The following is a 20,441-nucleotide window of genomic DNA, read 5'->3' as shown; positions in this document are numbered from 1 at the left end:
GATTAATTTATTCATATACTATGGTATTCATTTGCATACAGCTAATTTTCTTAATTTTTTTATGAGTTTGACTCCAAGCCTGCCATTGCCCACAACAATATTTGAAGGCCCCATGACTTTTTCAGTTGTTATCAAATTTTCTTCCCGATAAAAAATGTAATATTACATAAAAAAAACATATATTCATTTAAAAATGTACATGAAGTTTACGAATGTATTATCTAAGGTATATCGTATAAATTATGTTTATATATTAGGTCAATATCACTGTAAAAGGTCATCTGAATGTAGTTTCTAGGAATGTCCCAAGCCGATCTCAAGGATCGGTATCAGGGCAGATTAAGCATTTTTTAACTGATCAGTATCGGCTATCCTAAGCCAGATCCTTTATTTTACATCAGCTGTCATGCTGGTGTGGCGTTATGCACCTTCAAGTGGGTTTTTCAACCGGCATTAAAAAGAAAAGAAGGTCAAATGTGAGTGCGTGACACACGAGAACCAATGTTTTGCATATTTGATGCATACTTTAGTAACGAATCAATGAAAAGACAGACTGGCATTCTGACACGCTTCATGCTGTCTAACCTTATCTCCACATTCTTTTATAATTTTTCTTGCTATATTGTTTAAGGTTGACGTCTAACTTTAAAAAATGAATGAGGTGGAGGATAGTGAATGACATCCTGGGTCAATAAAGACCTGAGGTATTCATTTAAAGGAACATGCCACTATTTTTGAAAATCTCCCCTTGAGTTAAACAGTTGAGTTTTACCGTTTTCAAATCCATTCAGCCGATCTCCGGGTCTGGCGGTAGCACTTTTAGCATAGCTTAGCATAGATCATTGAATCTGATTAGACCATTAGCATCTCACTCAAAAAAAATGACCAAAGAGTTTAGATATTTTTCCTATTTAAAACTTGACTCTTCTGTAGTTACATTGTGTACTAAGACCGACGGAAAATTAAAAGTTGCGATTTTCTAGGCTAGGAACTATACTCTCAATAATCAAGGAACTTTGCTGCTGTACCATGGGTGCAACCGGCGCAGTGATATTACGCAGCACCTGAAAATAGGCTAACTTCCGTCAACATAACAAACGTGACAACCTGCTTGCACAGAGAGTGTGCTGGGGACTATTTTCAGGCGCTGCGTAATATCATTGCGCCGCTGCACCCATGGTACGGCAGCAAAGTTTTAATTTCCGTCGGTCTTAGTACATGATGTAACTACAGAAGAGTCAAGTTTTAAATAGGAAAAATATCAAAACTCTTTGGTCATTTTTTTGAGCGAGATGCTAACGGTCTGATCAGATGCTAAGCTATGCAAAAAGTGCTACCGCCAGACCCGGAGATCGGCTGAATGGATTTGAAAATGGGAAAACTCAACAGTTTAACTCTAGGGAAGATGGAAAATTAGCCTATTTTCAAAAAATAGTGGCGGTTTCCTTTAAGGGGCTAATCCTTACCCAGTAAATCATGAAGAACAGAAAATATCATAGGGCCTTTCAGGGCTCCAGACTATCATCTGAGTTCTACATACCAAGTTCTACAGATGGTGGCACCAGCACCTGATTTGGTAGTGCTGAGGTGGGAGGGGCAATTTAATCATTAAAGTACTATTGTAAGTGTAGTTACTAATAATATTACATATTTATTTCTTGGCAAAATTCACATTTGACATGAAGCACTGAGTTGAGATGCAGAGAAAATTAACAACCACCTCATTTTTATAGGGAACTTTTTTTTAATATTCTACACTTAAATCTACTAGTATTCTACTAATATTCCACTCATAAATGTACCATTGTTCTTCTGTAGTATCATACTGAACTGATCGACATCTTCAGTGATTATAAAAGAAGCACTTTTTACTTGCTTTCTGTGTAATTCTTCGCAGTTTGAAGTTTCCTACTTAATACTTGAGTACAAAAAGTATCAAACTTTGCCAGAAAATGGATTTCTTGATGATTTGATATTTTATAATAGGTGTAGATATTAGGGAGTAGAAAGAGCTCCTCTGCCACCTTCTACTGGTTATAGTGGTAATTTTATATCTCTTTTATTTTTTAATAAAATCTTTTAGTTTTAAAAATGGGGACAATATTTGATAGATGAACAAATAATGTTTTTGGTCATCACATTAAAAATAACATTTAAACTTACTATTAAGAGCTTTGAAGTGCTGGAAAAGCCCAGCTTGAATTTCACTCTCAAAAGGTTGTATGAAATTAATAATGTTAACACATTCGACTATTTCTGCCACAATACCATGGTTACAGTAAGCGTTGTTACATTAAATCCATGGTGATTGTTCGCTCGTGGCACAGTGTTTCTCCTGGTTTCCACCTAAGCGCTATTTGATCTGATATCTATGGTTTATAACACAGAATTCTGCTGCAAATTTTAATGCTTCTCACTAGATCCCGCAGTGATGTTATTAATTCTGCGACAAATTCAAATGCTTTCTCACTGGATCTCCCAGCGCTTGGTTGTAACGGTGTCATGTGTTTGAGATCAGCCCGCGAGTACCTGTTAGAGTACCTGTTATTGCTCCGAGCTGATAAACTGTCCACGCTGTCCAACTCAAACGAGTAGTGTGGTTTCTTCTCACTTTTGTTTTGTTTGCCGTTTAATATTTTTCATATGCAACAGAAATGACAGCTCTTATCCATTGGGCAATGTGGTGGTCGCATCAGTGCGACTGCAACCTCTAACAAAATTTAGTCGCACTGGCAGGAAATCTTTGAATATTGTGGAGAAAGTTTATGTTGTGGAGCCTAAAGTATATATTGACCAGAGTTGCATTCAAAATTGTCAAATTAAAAGTTGAAGTTTAAAGTTTGAAGTTTGAAGTTAAAGTTTGTCATTTTTGCACCAAGCGGAACTGCAATAATAATGCAAATGAATCAATTCTAATAATAATCAGTAAAACACTACCCTTTCCTGCCAAAACAATTGATTCATTTCTACCAGTAGTTACTTACAGTTTGATTAATATTTATATTGCCTTCTTTGCTTCCCGAAATGTAGCCTCCGCTTCCTGAGGAAGACTACCCAGCATCTCCAGAACTGGAGGAGGAAAGGTCTCCTATCGCTTTGCCAGCAGAGTATTCTTTGATTCATCTGAAGAAGGTCTCTATCCCCAGGGTAAGTCTGGATCAAAGTACTCCGCCAGGATGGACTCTCAACGTCGACCCTGAAGGAACTTGGGTCTTCACAAACGACTACACGCAGGAACAGGTACAGGACTCTTGACACTGACCTTGGCATGTCCTTGTTTTTGGCTTGCCTACTTATATTATTTGGGCTGATTAGCTTGCTATTATTAGTGAGGTCTATGATAGTATGGCTGTAGGCTAGTTTTGCAATTTGGTGAACTAATGAAGTGTCTTGTTGACAGTGGATTAAGTCGCTTGACGATCGAGGGCAGACATACTACTACCTAAGAGACGGCAGCAAGTCCCAGTGGAACTTACCCGAGGTGGGATACAGTGGGAAACTTTTGGATGGCTCTCCTAAAGGCCTGTTCACACCAAGAATAATAACTATTTTCCAAGCCAGCTGACTATCGCACTTGCAGTTATGTCATCTGCCACTTTAAAGGAACACAACGACTTTTTGTGACTTTAGCTTATTCACCGTATCCCCCAGAGTTAGATAAGTCCATACATACCATTCTCATCTCTGTGCGTGCCATAACTCACCGCTACCCACCGCATAACTTTGACGCACCCACGCTAGCCTAGCTTAGCACAAAGACTGGAGGTAAAAGATAGTTACATCGTGTACTAAGAACGACGGAAAATGAAAAGTACCCATGGTACGGCAGCAACGTTCCTTGATTATTACGCAGGAATGAGAGTATAGTTCCTAGCCATATCGGTCTAGAAAATTGCAACTTTTCATTTTCCGTCGGTCTTACGCCGGTTTCGCACTGCACGCACAAGCACTGCCACCGCACTGGTGGCAGCGCAGAAGCAGTGTATATGGAGAGCCGTTGTGCTTTCACACTGGCAGCTGAACCGCGGCTTTTGTATTTCAAATACAGATCAATATCGTCCATTGTGTCACCTTTCCCAGTGTTCTCCCCGACCCCTGTCTATCTCATGCTTTGATTTATGATGGGCAGCATATCTGCTGCAAATGCGACCGTGTCCCCCTCTGTCCACCAAAACATGCTGTATATAGGCATATATATATATCTATGTAAATAGGTAGATAGACCGTATAAAGTTCATTACATGATAAAAGTAACCGTAACACCGTGTCCTAACTACACGCAGCGCAATAAGATTCCATCGATAAGCAACTTGTCTGTCCACACCAGAGGCGACGCGACTACGAGATGCGACAAATCAATCAAAAACCACAGCCAATCAGAACAGCGTGTGGGCGGGCTCTCGCGGCAAGTACACAGCAACAGAGATTAATCCTGACGGCACTCCCAAGGAAATGGATAAGTACATAATCAAATTCACAAATATCATGCCATTTAAACATTACTACAAATACATACTAAGTCACTAAGACAATCTTTGTCATAGAATATACTTGTTTGTTTACTGTTTGAACGTTCTTGTTTCCATTTGTTTAATTTCATGAGGTGAATTATCCATTGTTGCTTTTAGTAAGACAAAGCTAGGAGCACTAAATGATATTCAAAGTCACATTACACGCTTTTAACATTAAATAAAGCACATAAACATTACCTGAGATTATGTTTTATGTTGTTGTTGTTCCAGCCGCGACGTCGCAGAAATAGAAACCGTTTCTAAAATAGATTCATTGCGTGTCGTCGTCGCGGCTGGTTAGGACAAAACTCCAATTAACATGGAAAAGATACCTTTTATCGCGTGTCGCGGCGTCGCGTGTAGTTAGGACACGGTGTAAAGTTAAGATAAGCCTCTAGTTTTAATCATTTAAAAGGGCCTTTGAAGTTTGGGCAAAAACTTCTGGCAGTGTTGTGTATTTGTGTATTTTATTAAAAAAATTCACAGCGCTGGATGTCATATGGTGATTGTGGAAAAACACGGAACACATCACTACATGATTTCATGGTGAAATGTGTTATATTTCATGTTAATCAGGTACATTTTGATCAGAACAATGCATTGTGGCTTTAATTCAGCGTGAACAGCGACTCTGCGACGAAAATAGACTCTGTGCCGAAACGATCGTGGCACTTCTGCTTCTGCTCCTGCAACGCGCTGCCGCGACGCCTCTGCGTGCGGTGTGAATGCTCTAATCTGTTAACATGGGCGGCAGAAAAAATACGCTCTGCTTCACGTGACGTGAAACCGGCCTTCTTAGTACACGATGTAACTATATACATCACAACATGTAAATTGTTATTTTGTCACTTATTGAGCAGTAGGCTAACTGGAGCCATTTACCTCCAGTCTTTGTGCTAAGCTAGGCTAGCCGTGGGTGTGTCAGACAGAGTTAAGGCACACACGGAGATGAGAATGGTATGTATGAACTCTGGGGGATACGGTGGATAAGATAAAGTCCCAAAATGTCAGGCTGTTCCTTTAAATTCAGGTGGTTTGGCTATTGTCATAGAATTACATATTTTTTTTTTTTTTATAGGTATAGTTATTTTTTGGTCTCCACAACAATATGATATTTTCTGTTGTTCATGATTTACTGGATAAAGATTAACCCTTAAATGCATACCTCGGGTCTTTATCGACCCAGGTAGTCATTCACTACCCTCCCACTCATTCAAGTTAGACATCAACCTTAAAAGTTTTATAGAATATGCTTGAGAGTGCAAATATGAACCACATACTGAATGTACTGAGGAAATGAGCTCTGACAATGACAGTGATGATGGTAAAAAGCAACTGCTCGAATTTAACCCTTCCAAGTTCCAAAGAGTGATTTAAATATGCTTTATTTTATTCTCTTGTAATTGTTATTGAAATATCAGGAGAGTTTTATACTACTGCAGCAGTTCAAGATCCATCCGTGTTAGATATAGATCTGGGTCGCTAAAGACCCGAACATGTAATCGTGATTGGTGAAACATTCATGCATTTAAGGGTTAAGAATGAGATTTTATTTTTATTTTTTAAAGGACACAATTTCTATCAGTAAAATATTTTAGAGCGTGGCATAACTATAAATATTGTTATTCATAAAGTGTATATGCCTCTGACTTTTAAAATTAGGCTTTCTCTATCTAAGCTTTCCACGACCATGGGAATCCTGGTTGTTCTTCTGCAAAAATAAATAAATAAATAACCACTTTTTAAGGTGGTAAATTAAACTACAGTAAGACATATTGTTTTTAGTTGTTTTGTCTTATTTTAAACCATTTTAAGTTATCTTAAGGCCCCTTTTGAAGATTTAAAAATCACTGTCCTAAAGGGATAGTTCACCTAAAAATAAGTGAAACTATGACTTACTTTCATGTCATTATGACTCTGAATTATTTTCTGTATACAGTGAAGACACAAAATGATACATTCGGCAGAATGCTGCTATTTTCCTTAAAGGAGTAGTTCACTTTAAAATGAAAATTATCCCATGATTTACTCACCCTCAAGTCATCCTAGGTGTATATGACATTCTTCTTTCAGACAAATAAAATCAGAGTTATATTAATAAATATCCTGGCTCTTCCAAGCTTTTTAATGGTAGTGATGGGGCCCACGAGTTTGAAGCTCAAAAAAGTTTATGGCGGAAGCTTTAAGTTTTAAATATGGATATTTTTATTTAAAAAACGCATCGCTTCGCTTCAGAAGGCCTTTATTAACCCTCCGGAACCATGTGGAGCAGTTATATGATGGATAGATGCACTTTTATGGACTTCAAAAATTACCCAACAAGTCACTGCCATTAAAAAGCTCGGAAGAGCCAGGACTTTTGTAATATGACTTCTTCTGAAAGAAGAATGTCATAAACACCTAGGATGACTCGAGGGTGAGTAAACTATGGGATAATTTTCATTTTAAAGTGAACTAGCCCTAAAAAAATCTTTTAAAACGTACTCCAATTATCTTTGTTTTATTTATAGTGCACTAACAAGTTAAAAAAAGTACAAAAACGTATCATAAAAGCATAATTTCTGAATCAAATTCTCTCTCACACTTTTAGTACTCTGGAAATCCAGGACCGTATGGAGTGGGAAATGGAGCCTCAGGAGAGCAGGACTCAATGGGATCGATGCAAAGCTGGAGACACAGTGCAGGATACCAGGAAGATGTATGTACTCGCAGAGGTTTTCCATCCAAAGTTGCACTTGTTTTAACTAATGTGCAAATGCGTGTACAACTTTTGTGAATAAAGCACAGTTTCCATTCCATGTGTTCAAGAGAACAAAATCATACGTTTCTGGAAAGTTGGCCCAAAATATCTGTAATAAAAATGTACCATCATACTTTTTCCAGCAGCTCACCCACACTCATAAACAAACACTTCCACTGAGTGATGCCCTGACGCATGTGACGCACACCTGATCCTTCATGTGTGTCCTTAGTGACCGCGTTTCCTAAATAAGCTCTAGAATGCACCTGAGACTCAGTTTGTTATAGAGTTGCTCTATTTAAACCTACCCAGTCTTTCCTATCATTCCAATATGCAAACATATACTCACTATTTATTCTGTTTTCTCCAAAGTGATCCATGGAAATTAATTCAGCTTCTAGAACACTAGCACACTGGACTATATTACTAGTGGTGTTTACTAAGGCGTGCAATGGAAAAATACTGAAAAGTGTACATTTGAGGGCATTCTTGTAAATGCATAGTGTGATTTACAAATGTGATTTTGTCTTAACAGAAAAATCCTTCACCATATCCTCAGAATACATCAGACAGTGACGCCTCCAGCTCTCCTGAGATGCCACATAATGTAAGACTTCAGTTCAGACGTTTATGCTTGAGAAAATGTGGGCAAAATCCAGTTGATCTAAATTTTACACTAAACTACATGAATGAAGTCTTCAAACATTATTCATGTGATTATTATATGCTCATTGTGTGCTTACTGGTATGAATCTTAGCTAAATCATGTGACTTGGTAGGTACACATGCTGTGCCATGAGAAAAGGAAACTTATTTAAATGTTTTTTTCCTTGGCAACTTTACGGGAATGCCAGTGTAAAAGTGTTGCATAAATTACACAGGACATTCTTATTATACAGTTCCACAATACATGCTGAGTGAAAGTAGGTTAGGACTAGTGGAGCGATATCTGATCAAAAGTGTTAGATTATGACTAGAAGAGTGACCTAGTGCAATATTATTTTGCCACACTGTCCTCTGGTGGTTTCTAGTGAAACTTAGAGCCTGATTGCTGCCTTCCACTCAAACAAACACATTTTTGAGATTTAGATGCAATATCATGGCAGTACCTTGAGTTTTTAGACATTTACCATGGTAGTACCATAACATATATTTTTAAATATCTTAGAGGACCATTGACATCACTGTACCATGGTACTGCCACAGTAAGGCTTTTATCATTCATACATGTAGGAATAATATTAGATTGTTTGTTTTATGCAACAGTTTTGATGCTAAATTCTGATTGGATGAGCCGGATGTAAAACGCAGATGAACAAACACTTGTGACTGCACACATTCTAAATTAATACATTAAAGTTATTAGTTTGCTTGGCAACATTAAACAGCCTGCATGCAAGTACTATATTACTTAGTGGATTATTTTCTAATTATAATAATATTTTGATTATATACAAAATATCCAACTTTATCCACATGCATGCAGTATATTAGCATAAGACAATATAGATAGTATAAGAATCTCAACTGCTTGATTGCTTGTATCGTAGAAAAATGTAAACTATATTATTATCACCCAGCTCAAATCTGCTAAATGCGACTATTACGCTAGAACATATTAAGATATTATACATATTAATATAATGATTTATTGTAAAGCTGCTTTGAAACAATATGTGTTGTGAAAAGTGCTATACAAATTAAATTTACTTGACTAAACGCTGTTTACTTGATATTGATGTTTCCTCCATTTTTAAATGCAATAGGACATTCAAGTTACAGTGATTTTACCATGGTTAAAGGGTTGACCCCATGATTTACTCACCCGCAAGTCATCCTAAGCGTATATGACTCTTTTTTTCAAACGAACACAATCAGATATATTTTATAAAATGTCCTGGCACTTCCAAGCTTTATAATGGCAGCGAATGGGGGTCAAGATTTTGAAGGTTAAAAAAGTGCATCCATCCATCCATCATAAAAGTACTCCACACGGCTAAACTGTAAAGTGACAAGTGTAGCTTCTGCCAACTTTCGTTTGTTTTGCTCTCTCCTCTGCATTTCCGCGTTTGTCGCCAGATCTTATGCTACGCTTGCGTCCTGCGTCGTGACAGTTACATTTATGCATTTGGCAGACGCTTTTATCCAAAGCGAATTACAGGGACAATCCCCCTGGAGCAACATGGAGTAAAGGGCCTTGCTCAAGGACACACTGGTGGTGACCGCTGGGATCGAACCAGCAACCTTCTGCATAGTTCCATGGTTTAACCCACTGGACCACCATCTCACAGTTGGTGGATGCTAGAGATTACCTGGAGTAGCGATGGCTCGATACCACAATTTTGGCTTCGGTACGGTACCACAATCTAATACCGAAGTACAGATATTAAATCGATACCATACAGGGTCTGAATTTTGCCGCAGGTATTACGCATCATTTTACTCACTCTCGCAAGTTTAGGGTGTACGAAGCGTGAAATTACCGCAAATGTTTATTATTAAATGAATCAACAAAGATGATCAAATCAGGCATTTGGAAACTTTCTTGTGAGAAGTAATTTCAGCAATACAGCATGTCTCCCTTCTCTAGCTCCCAAAATTTGCATATTGCTCCTTGCTTCAAAAGACATCGCACCTGCACTATAAAAGCAATCTGCGTGCTCAGATTCAACACAGCTGACGGAAATCACTTGCCCACGTCTTTTTAAACCTTGCCAATTTGATCATGCAAGCATTTCGTAATACATGGGATGGGAGCTCTTTGAGAGAGTTTTATTTGCGCTCATACCAACAACAAACACTCAAGCCTAAAGAGCTCGCGCATTCCAAATTAAGTCGTTTGTCCTTAGTCAAATACACACAAAATGACGTCAAAAATGTCCTTCTTTAGGGAGTAGTCACATAAACACAGTTGGTTATGGTTTTGGTTATGGTTTTTAACTATGGTTATTTGGTTATTTTATTCGTCTGAAAGAAGAATGTCATATACACCTAGGATGGCTTGAGGGGGAGTAAATCATGGGGTCATTTTCTATGGGTGAACTATCCCTTTAAAGGAATTTTAGCTCATACAATGCTTGATGTTTTGCCGAAGAACACTTCTTACCTGTGTGGATAACATTAGGCTGCTTGTGACTCATATTCAGGATGTTCTCCTACATTTAAAACCATTGCTATAAAAATAGAGCTAAAGTAGCTAAACAAAGATCTACTTTTTTCTGTTCTGCATTTTGAAGTGAACCTCAAAGGTTAAAATTGACTTCACTTTCGTGTTTTTAGATATTATTCAGTACTATTATCCTGATATTATCCAGAAAGGCTGTATTAACTCATTCATATTTTTTTCAGGTTTCAAACTTGGAAAAGGCTGGAATCCTGAACAAAACAAAGGTGTCTGAAAACGGGAAGAAAATTAGGTAAAGATTTCCAACATGGACTTAAATCAGTGGTGGTACTGCTTTGATAACTATATTGGTGAAACATAACAATTGTATGTAAAAGTCTAACATTTTATCAATCCTCCCACAGGAAGAACTGGGGTCATTCCTGGACGGTTCTCCATGGGGGAATACTGACATTCCATAAGGACCCGAAGTCCACGCCAACCGGAGCATCGGTGAGAATCTAAATCCACAAATGTGGAATTTACATTATCATGTATTTCATTTTTGTTTTGTAATGCTGAATGTGTTTGTATTACGTAGAGCAAGACAAATCATATAGTCCCAGAATTCAAAGTGGATCTGAGAGGGGCAACAATCGGCTGGGCAAACAAGGACAAATCAAGCAAGAAAAATGTTTTGGAGGTATGGCTGTTTCAACACTACCCAAGAAGATTGTGCTGGATGATCCTATACTAGTCCACTACCATACTGGTGTGTCTTCTTGATGTATTCCTTGTGTATTTGTTCATTCAGCTTAAGAGCCGGACTAGCGGGGAGTTCTTGATCCAGTACGACACTGAAAGCATCATCAGTGACTGGTATAAAGTCATCGTAGATACCATAAACCAGCTGGTGAGCCTTGCATCTTGATCACTTACAAACATTCGGGGGGGGTTTTCTCAATGAAATCTGCATAATCGTCTCTGTCTTTTTCCAGGGCCGTCAGGATTTGGATCAGCACCACTCTGAAGAGGAGGATGAATTCTATGAGAAGCTGACAGGCTTAGACAAAGAGGAAAAACCCTTTGACAGAAGAACTATGAGCAATGGTAGTGTGTCAAATGATTCTTAACCCTCTGATTTTCCTCTTTTAGGGGTCACACTTGTGACTCTTATCAGTTAAGCCAATAAGCATAATATATATATTTTTTTGCACTATATTTTGGTTGAATAAATAATAATATTTTAATATTTAAATAATATTTTGTATTTTGAGGAAATTTCATAATACTAAACAATATTCACTAAATTATGCAGCGTTTATTTCTATATAAAAAATACAAATATTATAAAACAACATTTTTATATTTTTATTTTCAATTAATACAGCTTATTAAAGGATTAGTTCACTTCAAAATGAAAATGTCCTGATATTTTACTCACCCCCATCTCATCCAAGATGTTCATGTCTTTCTTTCTTCAGTCGAAAAGAAATGACGTTTTTTTGAGGAAAACATTCCAGGATTTTTCTCCACACAATGGACCTCAATGGCAACCAAAATGTTGAAGGTTCAAATCAATGCAGTTTCAAAGGAAGGGCTTCAGAGGCTATGCACGATCCCAGGCGAGGAATAGGGTCTTATTTAGACAAACCATCGGTTATTTTTAAACAAATGTATAAATGTATATACTTTTTAATCTAAATTGCTCATTGTGCCACGGATTGCGTAATCACGCCAGAAAGGTCACGCTAGACGTAGGCGGGAGTACCACCCAAGGCGAACGTGTGAAGATAATTACAAACGCCCTTTACTAAAAAACACTCCATCTTCAACTTCAAGATCATCCGACATCGCTGTTTTACCCTTTTTTTGCTAAAGGGCGTTTGTATTAGTCTTCGCACGAGCACTTTGTAAACACGGGGGCGGTACTTCTGCCTACGTCTACCGCGACCTTTACAACTTGATTACACAATCACTGGCGAGCCGCAGAGCAGCGCAAGATGAGCAACTTAGGTTAAAAAGTATATTAATTTATTTTTTTATTTTTTTAAATGGCTGATGGTTTTGCTAGATAAGACCCTATTCCTCGTCTGGGATCGTGCAGAGCCTCTGAAGCCCTTCCTTTGAAACAGCATTGATTTGGACCTTCAACTGTTGGTTGCCATTGAAGTCCATTGTGTGGAGAAAAATCCTGGAATGTTTTCCTCAAAAAACTTAATTTCTTTTCGACTGAAGAAAGAAAGACATGAACATCTTGGATGAGATGGGGGTGAGTAAAATATCAGGAAATTTTCATTTTGAAGTGAACTAATCCTTTAAGTTATAAATAGAGTAATACGTGGAAGGAAGATTGGTGCCATCTGGTGGGAGAAATAATGAAAATCATATATTTTTTTCTGTATTTTTGAACAAATAAGAGACTTCCAAGTTTCCAAGCTTTTGACAGACACTGTGTGTGTGTGTGTGTGTGTGTGTGTGTGTGTGTGTGTGTGTGTGTGTGTGTGTGTGTGTGTGTGTGTGTGTGTGTGTGTGTGTGTGTGTGTGTGTGTGTGTGTGTGTGTGTGTGTGTGTGTGTGTGTGTGTGTGTGTGTGTGTGTGTGTGTGTGTGTATATATATATAATGTCAAATGATTAATCACATCCAAGTGTGTGTTTACATAATGTATGTGTGTATACTGTATAAGAAATATTTGCATATATATATATATATATATATATATATATATATATATATATATATATATATATATATATATATATATATATATATATATATATATAATATATGTATAGCAAGTGCCACGAAAGTCATTAAGTTTCGACTCATTACGATGAAGCAAAAACATTTTTTTAAATAATAATAACAATTTTCAAAAATTACCAAAGAACACCAGAATTGGGACAGTTCATCCCAAAATAGAAAATACTGTCATCATTTACTCACCTTTATGTCATTCCAAACCTGAGTGACTTTCTTTCTTCTGTTGAACACAATAGAACATATTTTGAACAATTATTTAAATTATTTTGTCTAACATTAAATTATGTTTTGGACCCCACTGATATAAGGGTGAGTAAATGACGTCAGTAAATGTTCATCCATAAATAAAGAACTAAAGATACTGATAATGTTGTACAGAGAATGGTAATGAGTGTAAATATGTACTGCCCTCTTCCTGTTGATTAGCATCTCGAGTGACTTCATCCAGTTCACTACCTGATGCAGATCAGAAGAAAGTTCGCACCAAACTAAAGAAGTTTCTTCTCAAGCGGCCCACCCTGCAGTCAGTCAAAGACAAGGGATATATCAGAGGTCGGACCATTACCCTACCTCATCCATTTCCTATTACTTTTACAGAAACTCAAGATTTCATTGGGGAATGATTATCTCTTCTCATTTTAGAAAATGTATTCGGATGCTACTTGCACAATCTCTGCAACCAAGAGAAGACGAGAGTGCCCAGCTTTGTGGAGAAATGTATCCGGGCGGTAGAGAAAAGAGGTGTGTGTTACCTTTACCCCCTCCTCTCTATCAGTCTGTCTGAAACACATTGATGTCTACAAAGCCCCTCCTTCTGAACCGCCCAGAGTGCTCTGATTGGACAGTTGACCCAATGCGTTGTGATAGGCCAAACACCTCAAGCGTGTTGGACATATAACGCCCCTTACCACAATCACAAGCTTCATCTTCCAAGGCTTTAAGCCAAGTGTGCTGCACAAGTCCTTAAAAGTGAAGCCAAGGCATATTGATCGCCCCCTGGTGGCTTGCTGCAGTATAAGTCTTAAACCCCGCCCTCTCCATGTAATCGAATGGGACGTGAACCAAATTAAACAATCAAGTTTCACTTCATATAATTTCTTTGCAATGATGGCTTCTGTCATTTTAGGTAGTTCTCATAACACAGATGTAAGTTCAAGTGTTTGTTTTCCCAATAGGTTTGGTTTTAGTTCGTTTTTTGATGCTATAAAAACGGGGTGTAACATCATGATTGACAGCTGTGCTTGCAATTGAGTCTACTGGAGAGGGAGTGTGGGCGGGACCTTGATGCCGCTGCTCCACCTCAGGATCTCTACTGCGTAGACTCAAAAGTTATGATACACAGGGCAACTTTTTGAGCAGTGTTACTGGGCACTATTGCCGTCAACGGGCAACCAGGTGAGACACAGGCCCATGACCGATCTAAAGTATCCAGAGAAATTGTAGCCCATTCTCAATGGGAAAGTGCCCAAGCGACATCGCTCGGCAACATTGCTCAAAAAGTTGCCCCGTATATCATCCCCTTCAGTCTCTGAAGCCTAACCCTAACCTTGGCAACGACTGTTGCAGGGATATTTTGGCTTCATTATTCTACAGTGGAAGGAAGTGGAGACGCTATCCATCTTTTTTTTACAGTCTATGCTTTAAGCAGTTGTAAACACACAGTTAATAATTTAAATGGATTTAAGGGAATAAAGAACAAGAAAGAATAGTAAAAAAATATATATATAATTTAAAGTAATCAATTTGAATTATTTGCAAATAATATTTTTGTTTTAATATATGTACACATTCACTCTTATTAATATGCTTAATATGTTGAAAATGGTCAGTCGTTTCACTTTTCACCTTTCAAAACTGAAGTGCCGTGCTGGAATTCATGTTCGGGGAACAGTAAAGCCCGCCTCCTTTGATTTGATTAGTCAGCTTAATAATTTTGATACTGACAAGAAGGGCTGTGCGATATTGAAGAAAAATGCAATATGCTATATCCTTGTTAAATAATGTGATATTCAATATGTGATACGATATTGCTTTAAGTATGTAAAATCTATTTAAATTATATAAAAAAAATTATTTACAAACTGAGGATGATACCATTTATGTGTTTCACATTCTTTCTGGGAAAAGAAAGCATCGCTACAACTTCTGAAAGTGACCAACAGTGTTTTAGCAAAAATTAATGACACAAATCTGATGATATAATTTTAACATCAATGTAAACAAACAAAAAATGTAATGCCAGTATTTAAATACAAAAAACTCTTTGCTTGACTTGGTAATATATAGTTATATCAATCTAAAACTTATCATCAAGAACATCCAGGTAAACAAAGACACCTGAACTATTGTTTTTATTTTGATTTATCTTTGTTATTAAAAATAAGAACTAAAAACAGTAGTCTTCACATTAATGAAATATACACTGATACATAATAAAGCTACAAAGGTTATTTAGCCAAGAGCACTGTTATTTTCTTTTTTTCTTTTGTTGTTTGACAGACAGCGGCAGGTTTACTGTATTAGCAGGTTTACTGTATTAGCAGGTTTACTGTATTAGCAGGTTTACTGTATTAGCAGGTTTACTGTATTAGCAGGTTTACTGTATTAGCAGGTTTACTGTATTAACAGGTTTACTGTATTAGCAGGTTTACTGTATTAGCAGGTTTACTTTATTAGCAGGTTTACTGTATTAACAGGTTTACTGTATTAGCAGGTTTACTGTATTAACAGGTTTACTGTATTAGCAGGTTTACTGTATTAGCAGGTTTACTGTATTAGCAGGTTTACTGGTTTACTGTATTAGCAGGTTTACTGTATTAACAGGTTTACTGTATTAGCAGGTTTACTGTATTAGCAGGTTTACTGTATTAGCAGGTTTACTGGTTTACTGTATTAGCAGGTTTACTGTATTAACAGGTTTACTGTATTAGCAGGTTTACTGTATTAGCAGGTTTACTGTATTAGCAGGTTTACTGGTTTACTGTATTAGCAGGTTTACTGTATTAACAGGTTTACTGTATTAACAGGTTTACTGTATTAGCAGGTGTTTACTGTATTAGCAGGTTTACTGGTTTACTGTATTAGCAGGTTTACTGTATTAACAGGTTTACTGTATTAACAGGTTTACTGTATTAGCAGGTGTTTACTGTATTAGCAGGCTGTCTCTTTAAGACATAATGCACAGATCCTATTGACACGCATTCGGTTTCTTTCCCCGACTGCTATTGTTCACTTGAAGCATAATCGACTGTGTTTTCATGAATACTCATCAAGACAGCCATTTTGACACAACTGTGTGTGTATTTGACAGTTCGAGTGTGTAACAATACACAAAAAAAAGAACGGCTTGTGCGCACGTTTCGGTGTGTGTGTCAGACAGCGCGAGAGTGCAAGGAGTTGTTTTTCGCAAGTTATTGCGTTTAATAACTCTTTTCAACGTCAAGCAAGTCGCATAAGTAACAGTCGTGTGCTCAGTCTATTCTCTGCTATATGCCTAGACCTAAAACGTACAATTTTCACAATGTTGAAGTAGCCTATTAAAATCATTCAGATATTGCGTGCTCTTGCGATATGCATATTACAATATGTACATTTGCGATATTTTGATAATTTCGATATATTGTGCAGCCCTACTGACAAGTGCCTTAGACCACTTTAGTTTTCCAAACTTTTTGACAGAGCATCATCCAGAACATCATTTGAATATCAAAAATGTCTAGTGGTTACAGCCCTGTCTAATATAAAAATCAAATTTTTGTTGTTGTCATCCATCAGGTCTGGAGATCGATGGACTCTACAGAGTTAGTGGGAATTTGGCGGTCATCCAGAAACTGCGTTTCAAAGCAGATCATGGTAAAATGAAGCTTTCATTTTATACTCATCAGTTTTTCATCAGCTCAGTTCTTCACTTCATGTCTTCACCAAGATGTCATACTCTGTATTATAGCACTCATATTACTATGAATGGGAGAAAGTGCAATGCGCAATATGGCGGAATCAGTCCTGTCGTTTAAATAAAAGACCCAAGTGGCCGCCGAGTGAAATGACTTGGCTAAAAGGGACTTTTGTTTCTCTTTTTTACAGACTGAAACTAGAAATGGAGACAAAATAGATACTTTGAGCTCAGCTCTTTTGACTTGGGCCAATAATGCAAAAGCATTACTACATAGCATCACACTAATAATGACTGAGAACCATTTGGCAACCACCTGCAGCGATCTAGTTTTAGTCTGTCAACTTTAGCACCACCTATTAGTTGTCTATTATTTTTTCTTCATGTATATTTGGTGAATAATGATTTTCCATGACCCAAGCATTTTCCTCTTATATTCACTGTGCTCTCTTGACACTTTAGCCCAGTTTAGAAATGAATCCCAGCAGCTCTGACTGACTCATGTGTTTCTCTGTGTGTTTCTCCAGAGGATCTGGACCTGGAGGAGGGTAGCTGGGATATCCATGTGATCACAGGAGCACTGAAGCTCTTTTTCAGAGAGCTGCAGGAGCCTCTGTTCCCTTACAATCTCTTCAATGATTTCATCTGTGGCATCAGTAAGATCCTGATTGAATGGATTGTACAAATGGGGGGAGTAGGACTGTAGTGGGTTTCCAGTCTGGGTTTTACAGCGGCCAGATTTACTCCTTTGTCAGATTTTCTTGCTTCCACTGAAGCACAACATGCTCTTTAGATCATTCTTAAATTATACTAGATAACATATCTATCTATCTATCTATCTATCTATCTATCTATCTATCTATCTATCTATCTATCTATCTATCTATCTATCTATCTATCTATCTATCTATCTATCTATCTATCTATCTATCTATCTATCTATCTATCTGTTATCTAAACTGTCTGTTTGTCTGTCTGTCTGTCTGTCTGTCTGTCTGTCTGTCTGTCTGTCTATCAGTCTGTCTATCTACACCGATCAGGCATAACATTATAACATTCCTAATATTGTGTTGGTCCCCCAAAACAGCCCTGACCCGTCGAGGCATGGGCTCCACTAGACCCCTGAATGTGTGCTGCGGTATCTGGCACCAAGATGTTGGCAGCAGATCCTTTAAGTCCTGTACGTTGCGCAGTGATCCTTCATGGATCAGATTGTTTGTTCAGCACATCCCACAGATGCTCGATTGTATTGAGATCTGGAGGCCAAGTCAGCACCTCAAACTCGTTGTTGTGCTCCTCAAAACATTCCTAAATCTAAATCATTTTTGCTTTGTGGCAGGGCGCATTATCTGCTGATAGAGGCCACATCTGCCAAGGAATACCGTAGGGTGACATGGTCGTGCAGCCCCATACGCAACAAACTGCGGTGCACTGTGTATTCTGACACCTTTCTATCAGAACCAGCATTAACTTCTTGAGAAATTTGAGCTACAGTAGTTCGTCTGTTTGATCTGACCACACAGGCCAGCCTTCGCTCCCCACGTACATCAATGAGCCTTGACCGCCCATGACCCTGTCACTGGCCTTGGTCAAACTTGCTCAAATCCTTACGCTTGACCATTTTTTCTGCTTCTAACACATCAACTTTGAGGACAAAATGTTCTCTTGCTGCCTAATATATCCCACCCACTAACAGGTGCCGTGATGAAGAGATAATCAGTGTTATTCACTTCACCTGGTCATAATGTTATGCCTGATTGGAGTATATCTGTCTGTCATCTATCTATCTATCCATCCATCTAATCTATCTATCTGTCTGTCTACAGAAATCCCTGATTATTACAATAAAATAACACACATGAGAAATGTTGTGCGGTCTTTGCCAGCACCCAACCGTGACACAATGGAGGCCCTCTTCAGCCATTTACGCAAGTATGTTGTTTTTATTTTACATACACGTATTTACAACTTTTCGACATATATTACAGTATGTATCTACAACATGTCTCTCTGTCTCTTTCTTTCAGGGTCATTCAACATGGCGATGAGAACAGAATGACTGTGCAGAATGTGGCCATTGTTTTCGGCCCAACGTTACTCAAACCTGAGGTGGAGACCGCAAACATCACCACATACATGGTCTTCCAGAACCAGATTGTAGAATTCTTACTCAATGAATTCGAGTCGATCTTCCACATGTGATCGACATGAACTTGCACTGAATGAAAAAAACCTCTCAAATGCTGGAGATAATGGGAGAGAAGGTGCAAAACTGCTCTCAGACCAGTGAGAAGAACATTATGCATCAGCTCTGTGAAGGAAAGCCTCTGACTGGCACATTTTGCAGAAGGTTATTAATAGAGATACAATAAAAATCTAGCCTCCATGATTAATATATTAATATCACTGAAGCGTGAAGGTTTTACACGGGCAGTTTAAATACTGAATGAGCAATACACATTTTAAAACTGTATAGTTTAATGTAGTTTCAAATATTTTGATGTTTCGTTTTAGAATTAAGGAGAGCTCCCATCGAGGAAAGTTGTCTAAGATTAGTGAGCTTTCTTGTTAAAATAGTTATCAGCTACTCCTGGTTTTTCTTGCTACGAAACAAAACTGGTCAGTTAAATAATAATTTAGTTTAACTTTGCTTTTCTGTGGTCTTTTGCCTTTCTGTAGAGTCGTGCAAAACACTGAACGTTCTTATCCTATTCCTTTGCAATGTGATAATAGATGAATGATATGAAATTACAACATTTTTACGTTTAGGTATCAATTTTAGTTTTTCTTCATTTTAAACGTATCTGTAACATAGAACTTTACAAAGAAAATACTGCAGGCCTGTAATTGTATACCGGAAAAGTTGTGAGACTCGTACATTGTCATTTAATGCACAATATTTTAGATATTTTGAGGTACCAAAATATAGAATCTGTGAAATGGAATTTGCACATAGATCTAGCATTAATATTTTACAACAATTGGCACTCTTATATACAGTAATAATCATTGTAAGATGTTTTAAGGTGTGTGTGTGTGTGTGTGTATATAGAGAAGGCATATTTAAGCAAGCTTTTAATAAAGTAACTCTTTTATAAATTAATGCTCGATTGTTATTCACCTTATTTATTCATTCATTCAATATGTGACCGATATACACACAGAGAAAAAGGGTGTCAAAATTGAGTAGGGTACAACAGCTTGTCACTAGGGCAGTACCCTTAAAAGGACACATTTATACCCATTTTTAACCACAAAAACGTATTTGTACTAATAAGGTACGTATTTGTATTCTCTAGCCCTTTCATGCTTGAAATATGGAAAACATCTAGATTTTTGAAAGATTATTTTTGTTACTTTAATATGATGCTAAAATTGATATCCATTTTAATTTTTACAAACTTCTGTTTTATTTAAAAATTATTTAACTG

The 20,441-nt window shown here is 37.5% G+C and overlaps 1 protein-coding gene across 2 annotated transcripts in view; it reads left to right on the top strand.

Annotated features, from left to right (window-relative positions):
* The window catches only part of arhgap27 (Rho GTPase activating protein 27), a 61,478-nt gene extending 41,366 nt beyond the window's left edge, over positions 1-20,112 (top strand). For both annotated transcript variants that reach the window (XM_079801045.1, XM_079801044.1), the window contains exons 4-18: positions 3,031-3,240; positions 3,401-3,481; positions 7,102-7,209; positions 7,787-7,858; positions 10,600-10,667; positions 10,780-10,867; positions 10,956-11,057; positions 11,169-11,267; positions 11,353-11,464; positions 13,545-13,670; positions 13,761-13,859; positions 16,893-16,970; positions 17,538-17,666; positions 18,837-18,942; positions 19,038-20,112. In XM_079801045.1, the coding sequence (XP_079657171.1) occupies positions 3,031-3,240; positions 3,401-3,481; positions 7,102-7,209; positions 7,787-7,858; positions 10,600-10,667; positions 10,780-10,867; positions 10,956-11,057; positions 11,169-11,267; positions 11,353-11,464; positions 13,545-13,670; positions 13,761-13,859; positions 16,893-16,970; positions 17,538-17,666; positions 18,837-18,942; positions 19,038-19,212 (1,653 nt within the window). In that variant the 3' untranslated portion in view covers positions 19,213-20,112. The remainder of the gene's footprint in view (positions 1-3,030; positions 3,241-3,400; positions 3,482-7,101; positions 7,210-7,786; positions 7,859-10,599; positions 10,668-10,779; positions 10,868-10,955; positions 11,058-11,168; positions 11,268-11,352; positions 11,465-13,544; positions 13,671-13,760; positions 13,860-16,892; positions 16,971-17,537; positions 17,667-18,836; positions 18,943-19,037) is intronic.
* Positions 20,113-20,441: the final 329 nt, after the last annotated feature.

Source organism: Gobio gobio (assembly GCF_949357685.1).
Source record: "Gobio gobio genome assembly, chromosome: 20".
NCBI lineage: Eukaryota > Metazoa > Chordata > Actinopteri > Cypriniformes > Gobionidae > Gobio > Gobio gobio.
The sequence above is the reverse complement of the archived record's forward strand: the minus strand, read 5'-3'. Positions and strand labels throughout refer to the sequence as shown.